The 17,331-nt window shown below is 35.1% G+C and overlaps 1 protein-coding gene across 1 annotated transcript; it reads right to left on the minus strand.

Annotated features, from left to right (window-relative positions):
* Positions 1–14: 14 nt before the first annotated feature.
* LOC134803655 (uncharacterized) lies at positions 15–6,994 on the minus strand. The gene is made up of 6 exons (XM_063776441.1): positions 6,973–6,994; positions 4,753–4,865; positions 4,041–4,142; positions 2,710–2,864; positions 1,660–1,717; positions 15–214 (listed from the first exon to the last, which is right to left on the minus strand). The coding sequence occupies exons 1-6, from the start codon at positions 6,992–6,994 to the stop codon at positions 113–115; spliced, it is 552 nt and encodes a 183-aa protein (XP_063632511.1). The 3' UTR covers positions 15–112.
* Between the last annotated feature and the right edge of the window lie 10,337 nt (positions 6,995–17,331).

The following is a 17,331-nucleotide window of genomic DNA, read 5'->3' on the forward strand; positions in this document are numbered from 1 at the left end:
AGTGATGTTTTGACTACAGCGCCATCTATGGACAAGTGACGTTACTCGCGGGAATTCTCGCTTCGGCAGATACCTGTAGTTTGACAACAGCGCCATCTGTGGACGAGCGGCGTTACTCGTTGGAGTTCTCGCTGTCCCGCAGCGCGACCATGTCGGGCAGTTTGTAGTGCTGCATGTGGTATGGAGGCTCCGGACTCGAGCAGGGGCGCGGGGTCTGAAATGTGTTTGCTTACTGGTTGCTTACTATACTCTGTATCTTTAGGCACTTAAATAAAAGTTTGACGGCCTCCTAGCCTAGTCGGTAGTGACCCTGCCTACGAAGCAGGAGGTCCCGGGTTCGAATCCTGGTAAGGGCATTTATTTGTATGATGATACAGATATTTGTTCCGGAGTCATGGTTGTTTTCTATGTATTTAAGTATTTATATATTATATATATATCGTTGTCTGAGTACCCACATCACAAGCCTTCTTGAGCTTACCGTGGGGCTTAGTCAATTTGTGTAATAAACTAATAAATGTCCTATAATAATATTAAAAGTAAACAAATAATTTGGACATTTTCGGGTAGTTACAACATTTATTAATTATCCCCTGTAATATTTTAATCTACCCTCAAGTGGCTTAAGAAGCCATTTGAGGGTAGATTTTGTTTACTCTTTTTTAAATACCTAAAAATACAGACTATAAGAGAGTGGTCTAAAAGTTATTGATAGTACCAAAGAGAAAAGATAGTATAGAGGGCTATTGCCATAGTAAATTTTGTAGTCACGATACATTTACTGCCATCTATCGACACACGATTAAAACTTAAAATAAAATTGAAAATGTATAAATTAATCAAAATATGTATACGGATAAATGATTTTTAATTTTTATTGTTCCGTACTGACCCATGTTCTTTCAGTGATATGTGTTAAAATTGTTAAATATCAAACGGTGTCAACGCCATCTAGCCGAGAATAGGCCAAATGTATGGCGCCATCTATTCGAGAATGACTTTTTCTTAATTTCCGAGGCACGTTTTTTTCTTAGACTTTATGTATCTTATACGGAGTTACATATATCTTTGATAGTACCTAGAAGAGATTTATAGTCTAAGGGCGGTATTCCACCTGTCCAATTTCGTTGTTTAGTGTCATTGCGTCCCACTCTCTCATTAAGCAAAATGTGAGACAAAATACACATTGGACAAATGGAATACCACTCTAAGGGCGACCGCTAGATGGCGCGGGTAAAATCCACCGCACGCGTCCGCGCCAGCAACGCTCATATTACTCTTTATAATGTAAAATATACTCGTACATATAAGTACTCGTATTTCATATTTATATTTCTTGTGAAATCTACCCTGACGATCCTTTTTGGGTGATAAAATATTAAATTATATAATGGTTTTATGGAATTCTTGCTTGTTAGTTTTTAGTTTTTGACGATTGTGATGTAAATTCTTATAATTTTGGTTCAGGCAAAGTTGTACCTACTGTAATGTATTTTATGAAATAAATAATCTTATCTAATCTATTTTTCGTTCACCCGCTACCGCATATTGTACGGAGCCATCAGTCCCATTTACGAACAAAGTTGAAGAACGAAGAACTCTACACATACATATACAATCAATTAATTTTTAGTAAACTATTGATGTTATGCTGCTTACCACTGTACTGCGTCCGCGTCTCCTCTGTGGTAGGATTCCTTTTCTCGCCATAAAGAATCTGAAAGGAAAATTTTGCTCGTAAATAACATACAATAGAGTTAGACCAAGAAAAGTCTGCAGCAATTTGCACTCAGTGCAAGTGTTATTATAATACGTCATAATTTCATAGAAGTTTGACGATTAAAATAACACTTGCACTGCGTGGGCTATCAAAATCGCTGCAGACTTTTCTTGGTCTAACTCTATTGTATGTGCGCCGCGTATTTCAAATTCGGAAACGGGTAGCTACAGCTACCATTCACTAACTTAATGATAGCAAAGAGAACTTAATCTAACTAGAGGAATATTGTCAAAGTAAATTATGTAGTCAGTACATTTACTGCCATCTTTCGACACAAATGACACACGCGACTGACGCAGTCGGCGTGTCGCAACACTTCACTGTTGTTGTATTCTAACATACCGTATAGTAGATATGGGTATGTTGAACTGGTGCGACACTGTCTGGAAGATGACTCCGCGACTGACGCAGGCGGCGTGTCACAATACTTCACTGTTGTTGTTGTTGTTGTTGTTGTATTCTAACATACCGTATAGTAGATATGGGTATGTTGAACTGGTGCGACACTGTCTGGAAGGTGAATCCGCGACCGACGCAGTCGGCTTGTCGCAACACTTCACTGTTGTTGTTGTATTCTAACATACCGTATAGTAGATATGGGTATGTTGAACTGGTGCGACACTGTCTGGAAGGTGAGTCCGCGACTGACGCAGTCGGCGTGCCGCAACACTTCACTGTTGTTGTTGTATTCTAACATACCGTATAGTAGATATGGGTATGTTGAACTGGTGCGACACTGTCTGGAAGGTGAGTCCGCGACTGACGCAGTCGGCGTGTCGCAACACTTCACTGTTGTTGTTGTATTCTAACATACCGTATAGTAGATATGGGTATGTTGAACTGGTGCGACACTGTCTGGAAGGTGAGTCCGCGACTGACGCAGTCGGCGTGTCGCAACACTTCACTGTTGTTGTTGTATTCTAACATACCGTATAGTAGATATGGGTATGTTGAACTGGTGCGACACTGTCTGGAAGGTGAGTCCGCGACTGACGCAGTCTGCGGCCTGTCGCAGCACCACTTCGCTGCGGCGGATGCGTTTGTTGATGTTTATGTATTCAGATTGATGTGTTTGTTGTTGTCGCTGTGGACAAAAGATAACTAAATTAAATACTATTTACTTAAAAGAAAATATAAGGCTTCCCAGACATTCGTTAAGTTACAATAACAAGGGTAAGTAATTTTGTCATTTGGTGTGTCAAGCTGGAGACGGAGCCCCGGAGCTGGGTACATGAATGAATAAATACTATATTAGGTAAGTTACCTATTTTTTACATATGAAAGTTATCGCTGAGATAAACAATATAATATACGTCTATATCGCAGTAAACTAGAGTGTTACTGCGGAACACTAAAAGTGGACATTTACCAGATACATAGACATATCTTACCTATATATCTGCACTGGGTGCGACACCATTCCAGAATATTCCAACCAGGGCTCGGAACCGGTATTGAAATACCTACCTGTTAATGTCGTTCCAAAACCGTTATATTATTTCGTTCATTAAAAAACCGGTTAATTGATGGAACGCGAACTAAAAAATTACGTTCTCTCTCCTAACCGGTAAGAAGAGGGAACGGAACTTTATGGTTCGCAGGGAACTAATATAATACCTTTTCCTCTTGGCTTTCGGAGACTCTCGGTTAAGCTCGTTGTCATACGTGAAAGAGATAGCAATGTTTACTCGTTCTATCTCGCTTCGATATTTTCAATTTAACCGGTTAATTTCGTTCCACAAAAATGGAAGGTGAACGAATTAAGCATAAATCAGTATCTTAATAGAACAGTTCTTTAACCGGTAATCGGAAACGGGTGAGTGAACCAAAGAGAATAGATAGTATAGAGGGGCCCTGTCATAGTAAATTTTGTAGTCACAGTAAATTTACTGCCATCTATCGACACACGACTAAAACTCAAAATGAAAACGTATAAAACTATCGAAAAAAAATATTTATATGGATAAATTATTTTATTATTTTTATATCATTTTGACCCATGTTCATTCACTAATACCTATGTGTTAAAATTGTTAAATATGAAACGGTGTCGTCAACGCCATCTAGCCGACCATAGGCCAAAGTTGTGTGCACCATCTATCCGAGAATGACTTTTTCTTGATTTCCGAGGCACGTTTTTTTCTTAGACTTTATTAATCTTTTACGGAGTTACATATATGTCTTTGAGTGAACGAAACCGGTTTGAAAAATAAAACGGTTTCCAGAGCCATGATTCCAACATTAGATAAGAACCACTCACCCTATTATTCTCCCCGACGTGTATGACGTTGACTGCAGGGTATATCTTCTGGCTCGGCGTCACCTCCACGTACGGCGCCGCCGACGCCTGAAGCTGTACCGGCTGCAACACAGAACATTCCACAATTCCATAATTCCTTAATTACCGATATTTGCCTATATATTTCTTTGTAGTTTAAAAAAAAATGCAGATCAATGATCCATAGGATGTTAGGAACAATTTTAACTTAATAACTAAGTAAGTATAGGTACAAAAAATATACAAGAAGGAGAAACACGACAAATTGGCCCGCGATTAGTCGCGGCCTCATCCTATTTGGCCCTGCCGATGGCCACTTCGACCCAGTATTTTGTTATAGGGCAGTCAAGACTCTCCGACAATACTTTACATGTAGGTATGTAAATGTATAATTATTGGTGCAATAAAGAATATTTACTTACTTAATTACTTACTAAACCTCTACAAACGTTGCAACAAATGCCATGCCATGCGTTTTTAGATACCTACCTAAGTAGGAGCAACGAATTCAATCGATCGAACTGATGCCGCAATGTATTGCAAACCGCATAAGATTATCGGTGACGTTTGGGGAGGCCATTAAAGAAAACCAATAAGATGAAATAAGGATAACAAATGATAATAATAGAGTGGATTTGAGCATTTTCCTGGTCACAGCAGATACATAACCACGACAAGAGATGTCGCCACTGACCTGGTGTATGATGAAGGCTGGCGGTTCGTCTCGCGTGTCATAGGTGTGGTCTGTCTGCTCCGGTCTCTCGTCCGGGGAGTCGTACTGGCACTGCACGTTTGCGATCGGGAAATCTGGAACAAATTACGAGGTAACGTTAGGGGTTAGCCAAAAACATGTGCGAATCGGACTCGCCCACCGAGGGTTCCGTACGAATTGGGACTGTAGACCTAAGTATATGGTTTTAATTTCAACTCGATACCTCCACGCGTTCCTGCTGAGATAAAGGGTCTTGAACTCTTGACAGACAGACGGACGGACGGGCGGATGGACAGACGGACGGACAACAAAGTGATCCTATAAGGGTTTTAGGGTTCCGTACCCAAAGGGTAAAACGGGACCCTATTACTAAGACTCCGCTGTCCGTCCGTCCGTCCGTCTGTCACCAGGCTGTATCTCACGAACCGTGATAGCTAGACAGTTGAAATTTTCAAAGATGATGTATTTCTGTTGCCGCTATAACAACAAATACTAAAAACAGAATAAAATAAAGATTTAAGTGGGGCTCCCATACAACAAACGTGATTTTTGACCGAAGTTAAGCAACGTCGGGCGGGGTCAGTACTTGGATGGGTGGCCTTTTTTTGTCGTTTTTTGCATTATGGTTAGGGCTTGCAAATATTCGAAACTTTCAGGTATTCGAATATTCGACTTTTTCTGACGAGATATTCGAATATTCGAATAATTATTCGAATATTTAAAAAAAATAAGAAAAGGAACGAAAAATCGGTTTATTATCGTTTTATTCAAAAGCTTTTTTCACATATTGCTAAAATTAATGATATTTTGCAGAAATCCACTTATTGACTAGATTTTATCATCCTACTCTGAAATACCCACGTTTATAAAAGCAAGTAAGTACCTAAAACGCAAAAATTAGACATTTTCAATATTTCTTGATAAAACTTTTTATTATAAATGCGTCGTTGCGTGAATTAATATAACTTTAACCATCCAAACACGTATGTAAGAGAGAAAACATTTTAGTAGGTAATCACTAATCATTTTCTGATTTAAATTAACTTCTTGTCGTTAAGAAGCCTGTAAAATGGCCTTTAATTCCATTGTATTTTGAATCTTTATTGACTTTATTAGTCTTGGCAAGTTTAGTTTTGATTCCTAATGGTCGGCTGTTATATAATAAGTTATATAATTGGTATTGGAATATTTAAGGGAAAAAGTTGGCTGACTACGGGGTGGATCATTCGTTAGCTAAAGGTGCATGGTTAGATTACCTAGTTCGGTAGGTTTGGTATGATCAAATTTGTAAAGGGCAAGGTTTAGACTTCGAATATTCGCTTAAGGTACGCTTTTACTCAATAAACAAAATGACCCTTTATCTTAAAACTTACGTAAAGTTACTTGTACCTAGAAAAAGCATTATTAGCCGCACCGTAATAAAACATACTTTTTGATTTCGTTTCCTTTGAAATTGAGTTAGGTTCTTAGGTTTAACTGTATTCACGAAGCCTATTGAGAGGAATACAGTAAAAACATTATTTCCTTCGCATTTGGGTACCTACGGTTCCTCATTCACTGTTAATACCCGGCAAAATACACAGAAACTGTAACTATAACGGATGAAAATAGATTTTACCTAGTAATAAAAAATATTCGAATATTCGAAACCTGAGCGGCCGAATATTCGAATATCAAAACAGGTCGAATATTCGACATATTCGAATATTCGACATATTCGAATATTCGAATATTCGAATTGCAAGCCCTAATTATGGTACGGAACCCTTCGTGCGCGACTCGCACTTGCCCGGTTTTTTTTTCCTTTTGAACTTACGGAACCTTAAACACACAAAAGACAGGACAAAAGAATTATCATTACCTACCCACCATTAGTACGTCTTTACCGAATGATTCACACACCGGCCTGAAATCGCTCATTTCAAGAGATGACTCTTTTTTTGATGATGTGATGATGTTCTGTGTTTCTAGTGTTAGGGCTTTATGCTGCTAAAACAGCCCGTCCGTTTAAAACAAATCCAAGAATTGGCGCAGCTTTGATCATCCAAAAGTTCCAACCCAGAAGGGAAAGTAGGTCTTACCATTAGGTATGTCCTGTTTCTACACGAAGTTTTCCTTTACCTACTTACGAAGGAGCTGGTCATCATGGTATCAATAGATAAAATAGTTTAAGCCGGTTTTTACAGGGTGGGCAACGCGCACCCTTGGAGTTGCAGGCGGCCATAATCAGCTAGTTTTCTTACCAAAACGCGGGTTATTTTTGTAGTTAACATCTAGCGTCAAATAGTGGATTTCTCAGTAGCTGAGGATAAGGACATATTATAGCACAGATACCTATACATTTTAGACGTAAATGCTATCAAAGAGAACAGATAGTATAGAGACAGAGGGTTACTGTCATAGTAAATTTTGTAGTCACAGTAAATTTACTGCCATCTATTGAAAACTAAAAATGAAAATGTACAAAAACATGTATACCTATATGGATAAATGTTTTTGACGACGGGTCTGGCCTAGTGGGTAGTGACCCTGCCTATGAAGCCGATGGTCCCGGGTTCGAATCCTGGTAAGGGCATTTATTTGTATGATGATACAGATATTTGTTCCTGAGTCATGGTTGTTTTCTCAGTCATGTATTTAAGTATTTTATATTATATATATCGTTGTCTCAGTACCCACAACACAAGCCTTCTTGAGCTTACCTTGGGGCTTAGTCAATTTGTGTCAAAAAAATATCCTATAATATTTATTTATTTATTATTTTTATATGATTTTGACCCATGTTCTTTCACTTAACTGATATGTGTTAAAATTGTTAAATATCAACTCCATCTAGCCGAGCATAGGCCAAAGGTGTATCTCATCACACGCCATCTATTCGAGAATGACCTTTTCTTGATTTCTGAGGCATGGTTTTTCCTTAGATTTAATTTATCTATGCGTAGTTACTAGTTACATATATGTCCTTGCTACTACGTCTAGCTGCGTCCCTGGTGTGTCAGACGCTTTACGAGTATACCTCACTATGAACACTCAAAAGATTGTCACCTACGAGTATACATACCGGGTGTTTCCTGTAAGCCTGTAACGGGAGCAATAAATTAAACTGTAGGCTGTATAGGTACTCCTCAACCCGAACATTTGTTCAGTGACTTTTATATAACTTATGTTTTGATTTTTACACTTCAAAGTTTATTCTAAGACGCAATGTATTGCGAATTTTGTTATGTTTAAAGCGTGACAATGACAAGCAACGTCAAAAACAGAGATGTCAGCGTACATTGAAAATTATATTTAATTTTTATGAAAAAGATAAAAATTATAGTTTTCATAAAAAAGTTGTTAAACAAAATTTATATCGTTTGAGGAGTACAATATACAGTTTAATTATTTGCTCCAGCAGCAAGCGCCTGATCTTGTCACCACGATGGCCTTGAAGTAAGAGGGAATGTTCAAAAAAATTAACGGGAACCTGATTAGGTTAACATGAAATAAAGTCAGAAATGAAACGAGTAATAGACGACAAAAACATTTTATTACCCCGATTACAACCACCCCTTACCCTAAAATGGCGATAATTCGATATTTCCTATAATAGTTTTAAAGTTAGAGACGAGTAAATAATATTTTTTTTAATTACGAGTACAACTAGATGGCGCCACCTTAGCGAATCTTACTTAGTCGTAACGCCATCTAGTGAGCTCTCCTAGTTTTGTGTTGAATTATTATTTTACTGGTCTCCGATTTGACACAGAAAACAAATATCGCTAGTGTTTTGGTAAAAAAAGAACCGCTTTTTTTTAAACACTGTTTTAATTTTAAAAGGGCATAGTTTAAGTAAAATTGGCAGATATAGATGGTCAAGCAAATCTTGTCAGTAGAAAAAGGCGCGAAATTCAAATTTTCTATGAGACGATATCCCTTCGCGCCTACATTTTTCAAACTTGCCGCCTTTTTCTACTGACAAGATCTGCTTGACCAAGTATAACGTCCAGCAAAAACTATATTTTAGGAGGAGAACATAAACAAAATAATGCCAGCGACATCTGTTTTCGTTAGTAGTAAGTTAACACAGCTTTTATTTCATTAATTCATTTTACTATACCATGAGCTCTTATAATTTATTCAATCATTCGAGTTAACTATTAACATTTTGACCTCCATGACTACTTTAATTACGGCCATGACCGGTGGCGGTGAGAGTAAAAAAAAGGTACCTTTTACAACGAACTTTTGCGTTGTTACAAAATAATAATTAAATATTAAGTAAGTATTTTAAATTCGTAAGGGACCTTTTTCTATTTTTCTTTTTATATTTACACATGTAAAAATATAAAATTGACAAGATAGTTTTAGTTTAGTCAGAAATATAAGCTGGTTGATGAAAAATTACAATAAAATTATCAGTGCAAAAACAGTTTTAGCTATAACGCCTATAACACTGTTCGGAAATTTAAATACTGTTAAAAATTAAAAAAAATACTGCTTAACACAATTTAACTGCATTTATTTAATATAAATTCACTGTATTTTACTGACTATACATATACTTTTATTACAGGTAGATTTATGTTATAAAAGAAACTAAAATAGTAAATAAAAATACCTTAAAATAAAATACAATAAAATCAAACTATAAGTTGACAACAAATAAAAAAACTAAAAACTAATCAACAAATAATATTATGTTGGATATTCCTTTGGATGTTCTATTTGGCTTTCTAGGAACTTGATATTTGGTAAATACAAATAAAATATTGCTCTAGATGTGTAATAGTCTAAAAAAAATCAAGACCTGTGTTTAACAGCTTAAAAGATGGCGCTGTCATGTTTTGTAGTCACGGAATTGTCAAACATTTGTCATCAAGTTATTGCAAAATCTTCGGAGCTATTCAGCGCCATCTACATCAACTTCGAAGCAAGAATTTTATTGGTTTTAGACTTTACACATGAATTTATGGGTAAATACATGTTGTTTTGTCAGTCAGAGTGATATCAAATACTAAAGTGTACAAAGAAAGAAGCGCAGGAATGAAAATATACAACATTAAATTTTAAATCAACTATTTTTTGTACCCTCTCGTGCTTGAGAGGAGGCCTGTGCCCAGCAGTGGGACGTATATAGGCTAAATTATTATTATTATATATTTTTTTGTATATATCTTTGTAGATATAAAGGAAGTTACTTAAATATATTTTCCTGTTAGATATATTTTTAGTTTAAACCGGCGGTCGGCAACCTGCGGCTCGTGAAACTGTCACTTGCGGCCTGCGAGCCTCTCTGGGTATGTAATATATGTATGTTATATGTGTGTGTGTGTTATATGTGTTATATGTGTGTATGTATATGTATGTTAGTCTGTAAGGTATTTGTAGTATGGGCCTTGTTGCCTGAATTAAATTTCTAAAAAAATAAAAAATATTGAGAAACGACAATGTCTGATAAAGTCATAAATATTAACAAAGTGCGGCCCGCGTCAACTTACTCATCGTTAACTACGCTACTAAAACTACGCAAAAAAAGGTTGCCGACCGCTGGTTTAAACGAATAAGAATACATGAAGAATACTTGTTATAAATGAACATTTGAATGTCATTAAATGGACCGTTTTTGAACACAGAACACCAACATTTAATTTAAATTTTACCTGTCCGGAAGTGAACCTAAATTAGGAGTAAATATATTTTTCTTACACCCAGCATTGAAATTAAAATAAATAGAAAATTGATTATATAAGAATAATTGAAAAATTCACAATTAAATTTTAAGTAAGTAGTACTTACTCATATCTTACTGCATGATTCATCTTAACCACAAATTAATAAACACTAAGGTTAAAATAGCTGCTCTCGGTTAAAAATATGGCGAAAAGAAATTCAGTCCTAATATAATTTATCCTAGATTAGACTAGACGAATATTTTAAGTACACGATGTGACTAATACATTATCCGTTTCAGCGAAACGTAAATTTTCGATTAGTTTACAATAGGTATTTTCAGTTCTTCTAACGCTGGTGTTGGAACTAACTTAATTACAACAATGATGTTGGCGTGTGCCTAATATACCTACATAGAGTTCGTATATGTACAGTCACCTGCAATAATATGTTACTCTTCGAAGGCCGGAAAAATATGTGACACGGTCTTATGGCTCTACAAATAAATCCTGTCAGATATTTTTGCGGCCTTCGTTATGTAACATATTATTGCAGGTTTTGGCTACAGCTACCCTGAGAGATGGTATTTATGAACAACCACTCTCTGCTACCATGTTGGGTATTCCGTGGACTACTCAATGAAACACCATATAAAGTTCGCAAATATATTGTGCATCCGCACAGGCAAACGATTACAAGAGAATGACTTATTTGTAAATGTGACATCTGTCTTAGAAGACTTATGCTATATAAGCCAGAGTTTATGTTGGTACATATACGAACTCTATGTAGGTATATTAGGCACACGCCAACATCATTGTTGCAATTAAGTTAGTTCCAACAGTTCTAACGCCTATAACACTGTCACAGTACGGTCAAGGTACTTTATTTCAGTACCATTCCGTACCTGATCACTGATCACATGCTCGGAACCGGTATTGAAATACCTGTTAATATCGTTCCAATACTGTTATATTATTTCGTTCATTAAAAAACCGGTTAATTGATGGAGCGCGAACTAAAAAATTGCGTTCTCTCTACTAACCGGTAAGAAGAGGAAACGGAATTTTATGGTTCGCATGGAAGAATATAATACCGGTTACTCTTGGTTTTCAGAGACTCTCGGTTAAACTCGTTGTCATGCGTGAAAGAGATAGAAATACTTACTCGTTCTATCTCGCTTCGATATTTTCAATTTAACCGGTTAATTCCGTTCCACGAAAACGGAAAGCGAACGAATTTGGCATAAATCAGTATCTCAATAGAACAGTTCTTTAACCGGTAACCGCAAACGGAAACGAAATCCTTTTCGCTCCCGGGTGAATGAACGAAACCGGTTTGAAAAATAAAACGGTTTCCGAGCCCTGCCTGATCACAGTGACATTGATTGCATGAGGTCCCTAGCGACTTTCATATTGATTGTCACTGTGACAAGGTACGAAATAGTACTGAAATTAAATTTACAGAACATACGGTGCTACTTTACCGCCCTAGGGCGGGATTAAGGACAATACGTGCCTATGTCAACAATTTAAAGGGCCTTATGTGCTGTAAAACATTGTACAATACACATACGAAAAGGTAATTCGCAACTCGTGTCGATTTAAAACACTCTCTTCGGCCGTGTTTCAATTTATCGCCACTGTTCGCACTTGTATCGTAATGTACTATATTTTACCGTACAGTTCATGTTTACAAAACTGAAAAATCTACCGGACTAGCAGCTGTCACAGACGTCATCCATTTTCTTAGCACATGACTGACTTTGATTTTAACGCCATCTACTGGTACTGTATTGAAATCATAGAACTGTAAGTTACTCCAACTTTGCCCGTTTTTGTTTAACTTTGCCATGAGGATATTTATTTATATAAATCTTTTGCAAAGCTTCAAGTAGTTTAAATAATAAATAGTAATTCATTTTATACGGTACCTAATAATTTAATATTAAAAATTAACCGTGACAATTTCAATTGGAACATATTTTTATTACTATTTACTTCGATAAAAAGCAAGATTTAAAAAGTTTAAAAATACCTTTGAAGGTAAAGTTGGAAAATCTTACGGATATCTCGAGTTTAAGTTGATTTTGGTCAAATTTATTTGTGTTGCCTATTTCTTTGTCAGTAGATATGACTGTTTTCAGAAATATTAATTACCTTACATCGACTTATAATTATATCAATACATCTATTCATATAGAATCTTAGGTTATATTATAATAATTAACTTTGGCTCCTATGTTATATATTTTGTCCCTGTAAATACATATATTTAGTTGAAGTCTTTGCCTGGCATAATACCTTTGAAGTTAAATAAAAATATTTTAGGTTAAATGAGCTACTTGAATTACTAATTATGATTATATTAATAGTTATTAGACAATTTATACATAAATTGATTCCTTTCTTTACAATATCCGTATTGAAGTGTGATTCGAAATTAAGTAGGTATGTCAATAAAATTAATTGGTTTTTGATATAATATAAATATATTCCGCTCTAAACTAGTCTTAAAATATTTATAGCAGTCGAGTGGGGTTATAACTGTTATAAGTGCATCCACAACGCAGTTAACTGATATGGAACAACACAATAACATCAGGTAAAGTCTATTTCAATAGAACTTGCTAACTATGTAAACAAACCGCCATATTGAAATTGTCTCTGAATGATGAATTTACTAGTGATGGGCAAGACTCCTACTTACTACTTTACTAATGTCAAACCATATCGAATAATAAAATACCAAAAGTAAAAAACAAGTAGTTAATTATTTTTAATTTGTTTAATCACGACCAGAAGACAAATTAGTACTTAAGAATGATGTATTGATGTATTTTATAACCGCGGCGGTAGGTACAGAGCGTGGGTTGGGTAGTGTGTAGCGGGTTTATATCACAAACTTTAGTCACAACACTACCCATCATAGACAATTGTAGAATTTAAAAGAAACAAAACCGTCATTCCAACAGGTCCTAATAACCTAACTTATGAACCCATTTTAAACTTTTAATGAAATATCCAAGATACAGTTATATATTTGTGTATTTTACGGAACGGACCGTTTCAATAGTGTATATGTGTATGGTTTCAATGGTATTTGATGAAGTGGTGTGAAAATTCAAAGAGAAACAGTGATACAACAAAGTTAAGTTGTTTGTTTACATAGTTAGCAAGTTCTATTGAAATAGACTTTAAGTTACCGAATGTTACCGTGTTGCTCCACAAAAGTTAACTGTGGTGTGAATGCTAGGTGCATGCATCCTTTTATCAGAATTTAAGTGATCCTCCCTCATTTTTCATCTCACTTAAAATACGGAGCTATATGCATTCATCATATCATAAACTTATGTCTACGAATTTTTATATCCATTAGAAATAAGTACGACTTAGATTAAGTACTTTACAATAATATTTCTATTTTTGGCAAGATTATTTAAGTACTTACATCGATATATATTTCTTGACAAAGTTCGCTGCAATACTCTTAAAATAACCTCAATCTTGCAACTCGTGATTTAATACTAAGACTATACTTTGTTCTTTTAAAACATAAATTAAATTTAGTGTTCGGAAAATCTGGTTACGGTACCAATTCGAATGGCAACTTTGCCCACCTACACATGAGTTTAAAATGTTACTTTTCATTTATCATAACCGTTGTCAAGCCGTTAACATAATAAAGTATTCGGATTGTGAGACTTTGGTATTACTTTTAAATATTTTATTAAAATTAGTATGAATATTTGGTACATTTTTTGGATAAAGGCCTGTGAAATAAATTGTGTTTAATTTATGAAAAGAAATGGAGTTTACAATGCTTCGTCAAACCTTTCTGAGCGAGTCTCCGTCATCAAATCGAGCGGATCTAATATCTGTGTGGATCTGGCGCCGCGTCTGCCTTTGGAAAACTGACTTTTTATATCATACTTTTCCATCCAATTCCTTAACGTCTTCCTCGGTACCCCGTATTTGTTAGAAGCAGCGTATACACTATAACCTTTCTTCACAGCGATCAGCGCGTCTCTCAGGTGCTGGGATGAGTACTGTTTGTAGCTTTTCTCTTGAAAAACGTCCGTTTCTATGTTGACTATCGCATTAGGTCTCCGTCCAACTATCCGGGGTCTGGCGTGAATGTTGAGGGGTATCCCGTGGTCCATGTCTATGAAGTGCCGCGTGACGATTTCCGTTGAGGTCCGTACACCTGCAAGAAGCCAGGAAAAGTGCCCATTAGTGTTTAGTTTGGGTGAGAGCTGAAAGAAATGGGCGGCTTTTCCTGGCTTCCTGCGGGGCGGGGGCGAGGAAAAGTAGCACCAAAATTGTATTAAACGTTTAACTCATATTGCCTTTATCAAAAATATAGAAACCTCACAAAATATGCAGATTTCATTTTAGTTTTTGTGGTGAAAATGATATAATTTAAAGTCGAATCTCGGTAATCAAATACTAAATTTGTGGGTGTAGGTAGTGTATTTATATCATAAAATGTCATTTATATTTCATACAAAAATAATCAACGTATAATGATATTTAATTAGTAGTTAAGGTTCCGTCCGAATCTCATCGTGAGTACCTACATAATTTGATTTTCCCCTGATATTAATATAATTACCATTTACCTACCTACGTAAATAAATAAATCATTAGCTAAATTATTTAAATGTATGAGAAGAAGAATAGTTTAACTGGGGTCGAAAAAATATTTCTATTTTTATTTACAATCTTACTTTATTTCATTAAATAATGAAAAATACACCTAACTGTAATGACTTTATCAAGTAAAATTAGTTAAAATTTACCAATAAAATGCAGTTTAATTTTATATAAGTTTATTTCATAACTCCCGTAATATAGCAAAACTGGTACAATCATTTCCATATAATAGATAGTATATAATAATACAAATATTACACATGCAAATTGGATAAAGCAGTCCATTTTTAGTAAACCAAAACAAAACAAAATGAAATTTTGTGAGAATATCACACAAAACACTACATATAGTATACTATAACAGAAAAAGTAAGGGCAAATCGCCTAGCATGGTAATGTGATGCGGAGGGATGAAAGTCATGTGACCAGAAAGGTATTACGAATGAATGTGGAGGGAAGTAACGGGAGAGGAAACCGAGGAAAAGGAGGATGGACTGTATGAGAGATGATATGAAACGAACGCAAGTGAATGATGAGATGACGGGCGACAGAGAGGTGTGGAAGAGAATGACATGCTGCGCCGACCCCAAGTGAATGGGACAAGGGCAAGCGAATGATGAATGATTACAATATAGTATGGTTAGGTATTCGAAATATTTTATTTCTCATGTACAGTCAGCTTCAATCTTTTATTTTCGCTATTTTTTTTTCAAAATCTTTAGATTTACTAAAAACAGACTTCCTTATCCAATTTGCCTGTATTTATTAATATAAATTCAACGGGCGGACATATTGTTTTTCATTAAATACAGAGATAACGAAACGAGACATGAGATTGACGCATCTATTTCATAAACATAAATATCAGAAAATCATTTTTATAACAATATGTCTCTATAATCTAAACACTCGCTTTATTAAAACAGTAATAAGATATAGAATTCGGTGAAGCGGTCATAGTTGTGGAAGTTAACATAATAATACATTTATTTATAAAATTTCGTAAAGTTCTATTAATGTTTGTCTCTTCTTAACAAACACAAATGTAAAAATGAGAGATTGGCATAAAAGATTATCAACGGCATTTAATTAGCTTATATTTTTGTTTTGTTTTTATTTTATTTTTATCACTAACATAGATTAATAAGTTTTCCTGTGTCTTGTACTTACAGTAATATGGATTTTTAAACCAATTAAAAATATTAAATTGAATTAAATTAAGACATGACAGTCGTCTACAATAATGCCGAATGATAATTATGTACCAAAAAACGTGGCATTACTACTTAAATTACATTAAAAACAAACTATTTTTTGGTGTCAAAATCAATCAAAAAGAACCAAAAAATAATGATTAACTTCCAAAGCCGTGTCCGAATCACCATTTAAGTACAATCAACTAAGCAAAAACATAACGACAACACAATCATACATGGAAAATGTACGCACTGTCAAAAAATGGACAATCGAGAACAAAAATATGTATACAGTACATCTTATTAGTTACTTGTATAACTTCATACATATTTTAATAACGTATTAACTCAAGACATATTAAGTATTTTAAAACGGGTAAGTACCGTTTTTATGTCGAAATTTGCTCGACAAGTTACGTTTTTTAACGACGAGTTTCAACAAGACACGCATTGGGTAACCGATGATTTTTGACTTTATAAACGAGAGTAATCCATTTTAATATTTGTATACATATTTTTGCACTCGACCGAACAAGCAGCAACATTTACAAAATGAAACTAATACTGCTTACAACATTTAATACGATGACAAAACATTAGATTAATGATGACATAATTATATAAACCAAACGATGTTTATTTTCATATAAATTCATGCCATTATAATAATCTAAAAGGGAATCGATAAGTCTCCAAAGATGAATAATTTGTTGCCAGTAAAAGTGTTTTCTCAAATTGCAGTATGTACCCAAGCAAATACGAATAACTACTAGATTGCACTCTATGCAACCAGTACGGTATGGGATGGGATGCATGTCTTGATTGTACAAAATATGTACAAGTGGGCAAAGTTGTAATTGAGACGTTTGTACAAATGCAACTTTGCCCAGTAACTGTTATTACGATTCAACTTATATTTTACACGCAGTTTTATTTTTTCCCCTATCTCTCTCTCTCTCGTAAAAATCTAATATCAGATTTGTAAAATGAAAAATAACAGTAATAGAGCACACCATACAATCAGTTATGATTATGACATTTATTTTTAGACC

Source organism: Cydia splendana, chromosome 27 (genome assembly GCF_910591565.1).
Source record: "Cydia splendana chromosome 27, ilCydSple1.2, whole genome shotgun sequence".
NCBI lineage: Eukaryota > Metazoa > Arthropoda > Insecta > Lepidoptera > Tortricidae > Cydia > Cydia splendana.

What these genes read in the sequence shown, in the direction of transcription:
- LOC134803655 (XM_063776441.1), bottom strand. Translation starts at nt 6,994, where the DNA reads ATGGCCGCCTGCAACTCCAAGG. An exon ending in ACGTCGGGGAGAATAATAGG is followed by an intron (nt 2,865 to 4,040) that starts GTGAGTGGTTCT and finishes TTTTGTCCACAG; the next exon opens with CGACAACAACAAACACATCA. An exon ending in GACGCGGACGCAGTACAGTG is followed by an intron (nt 215 to 1,659) that starts GTAAGCAGCATA and finishes AACACATTTCAG; the next exon opens with ACCCCGCGCCCCTGCTCGAG.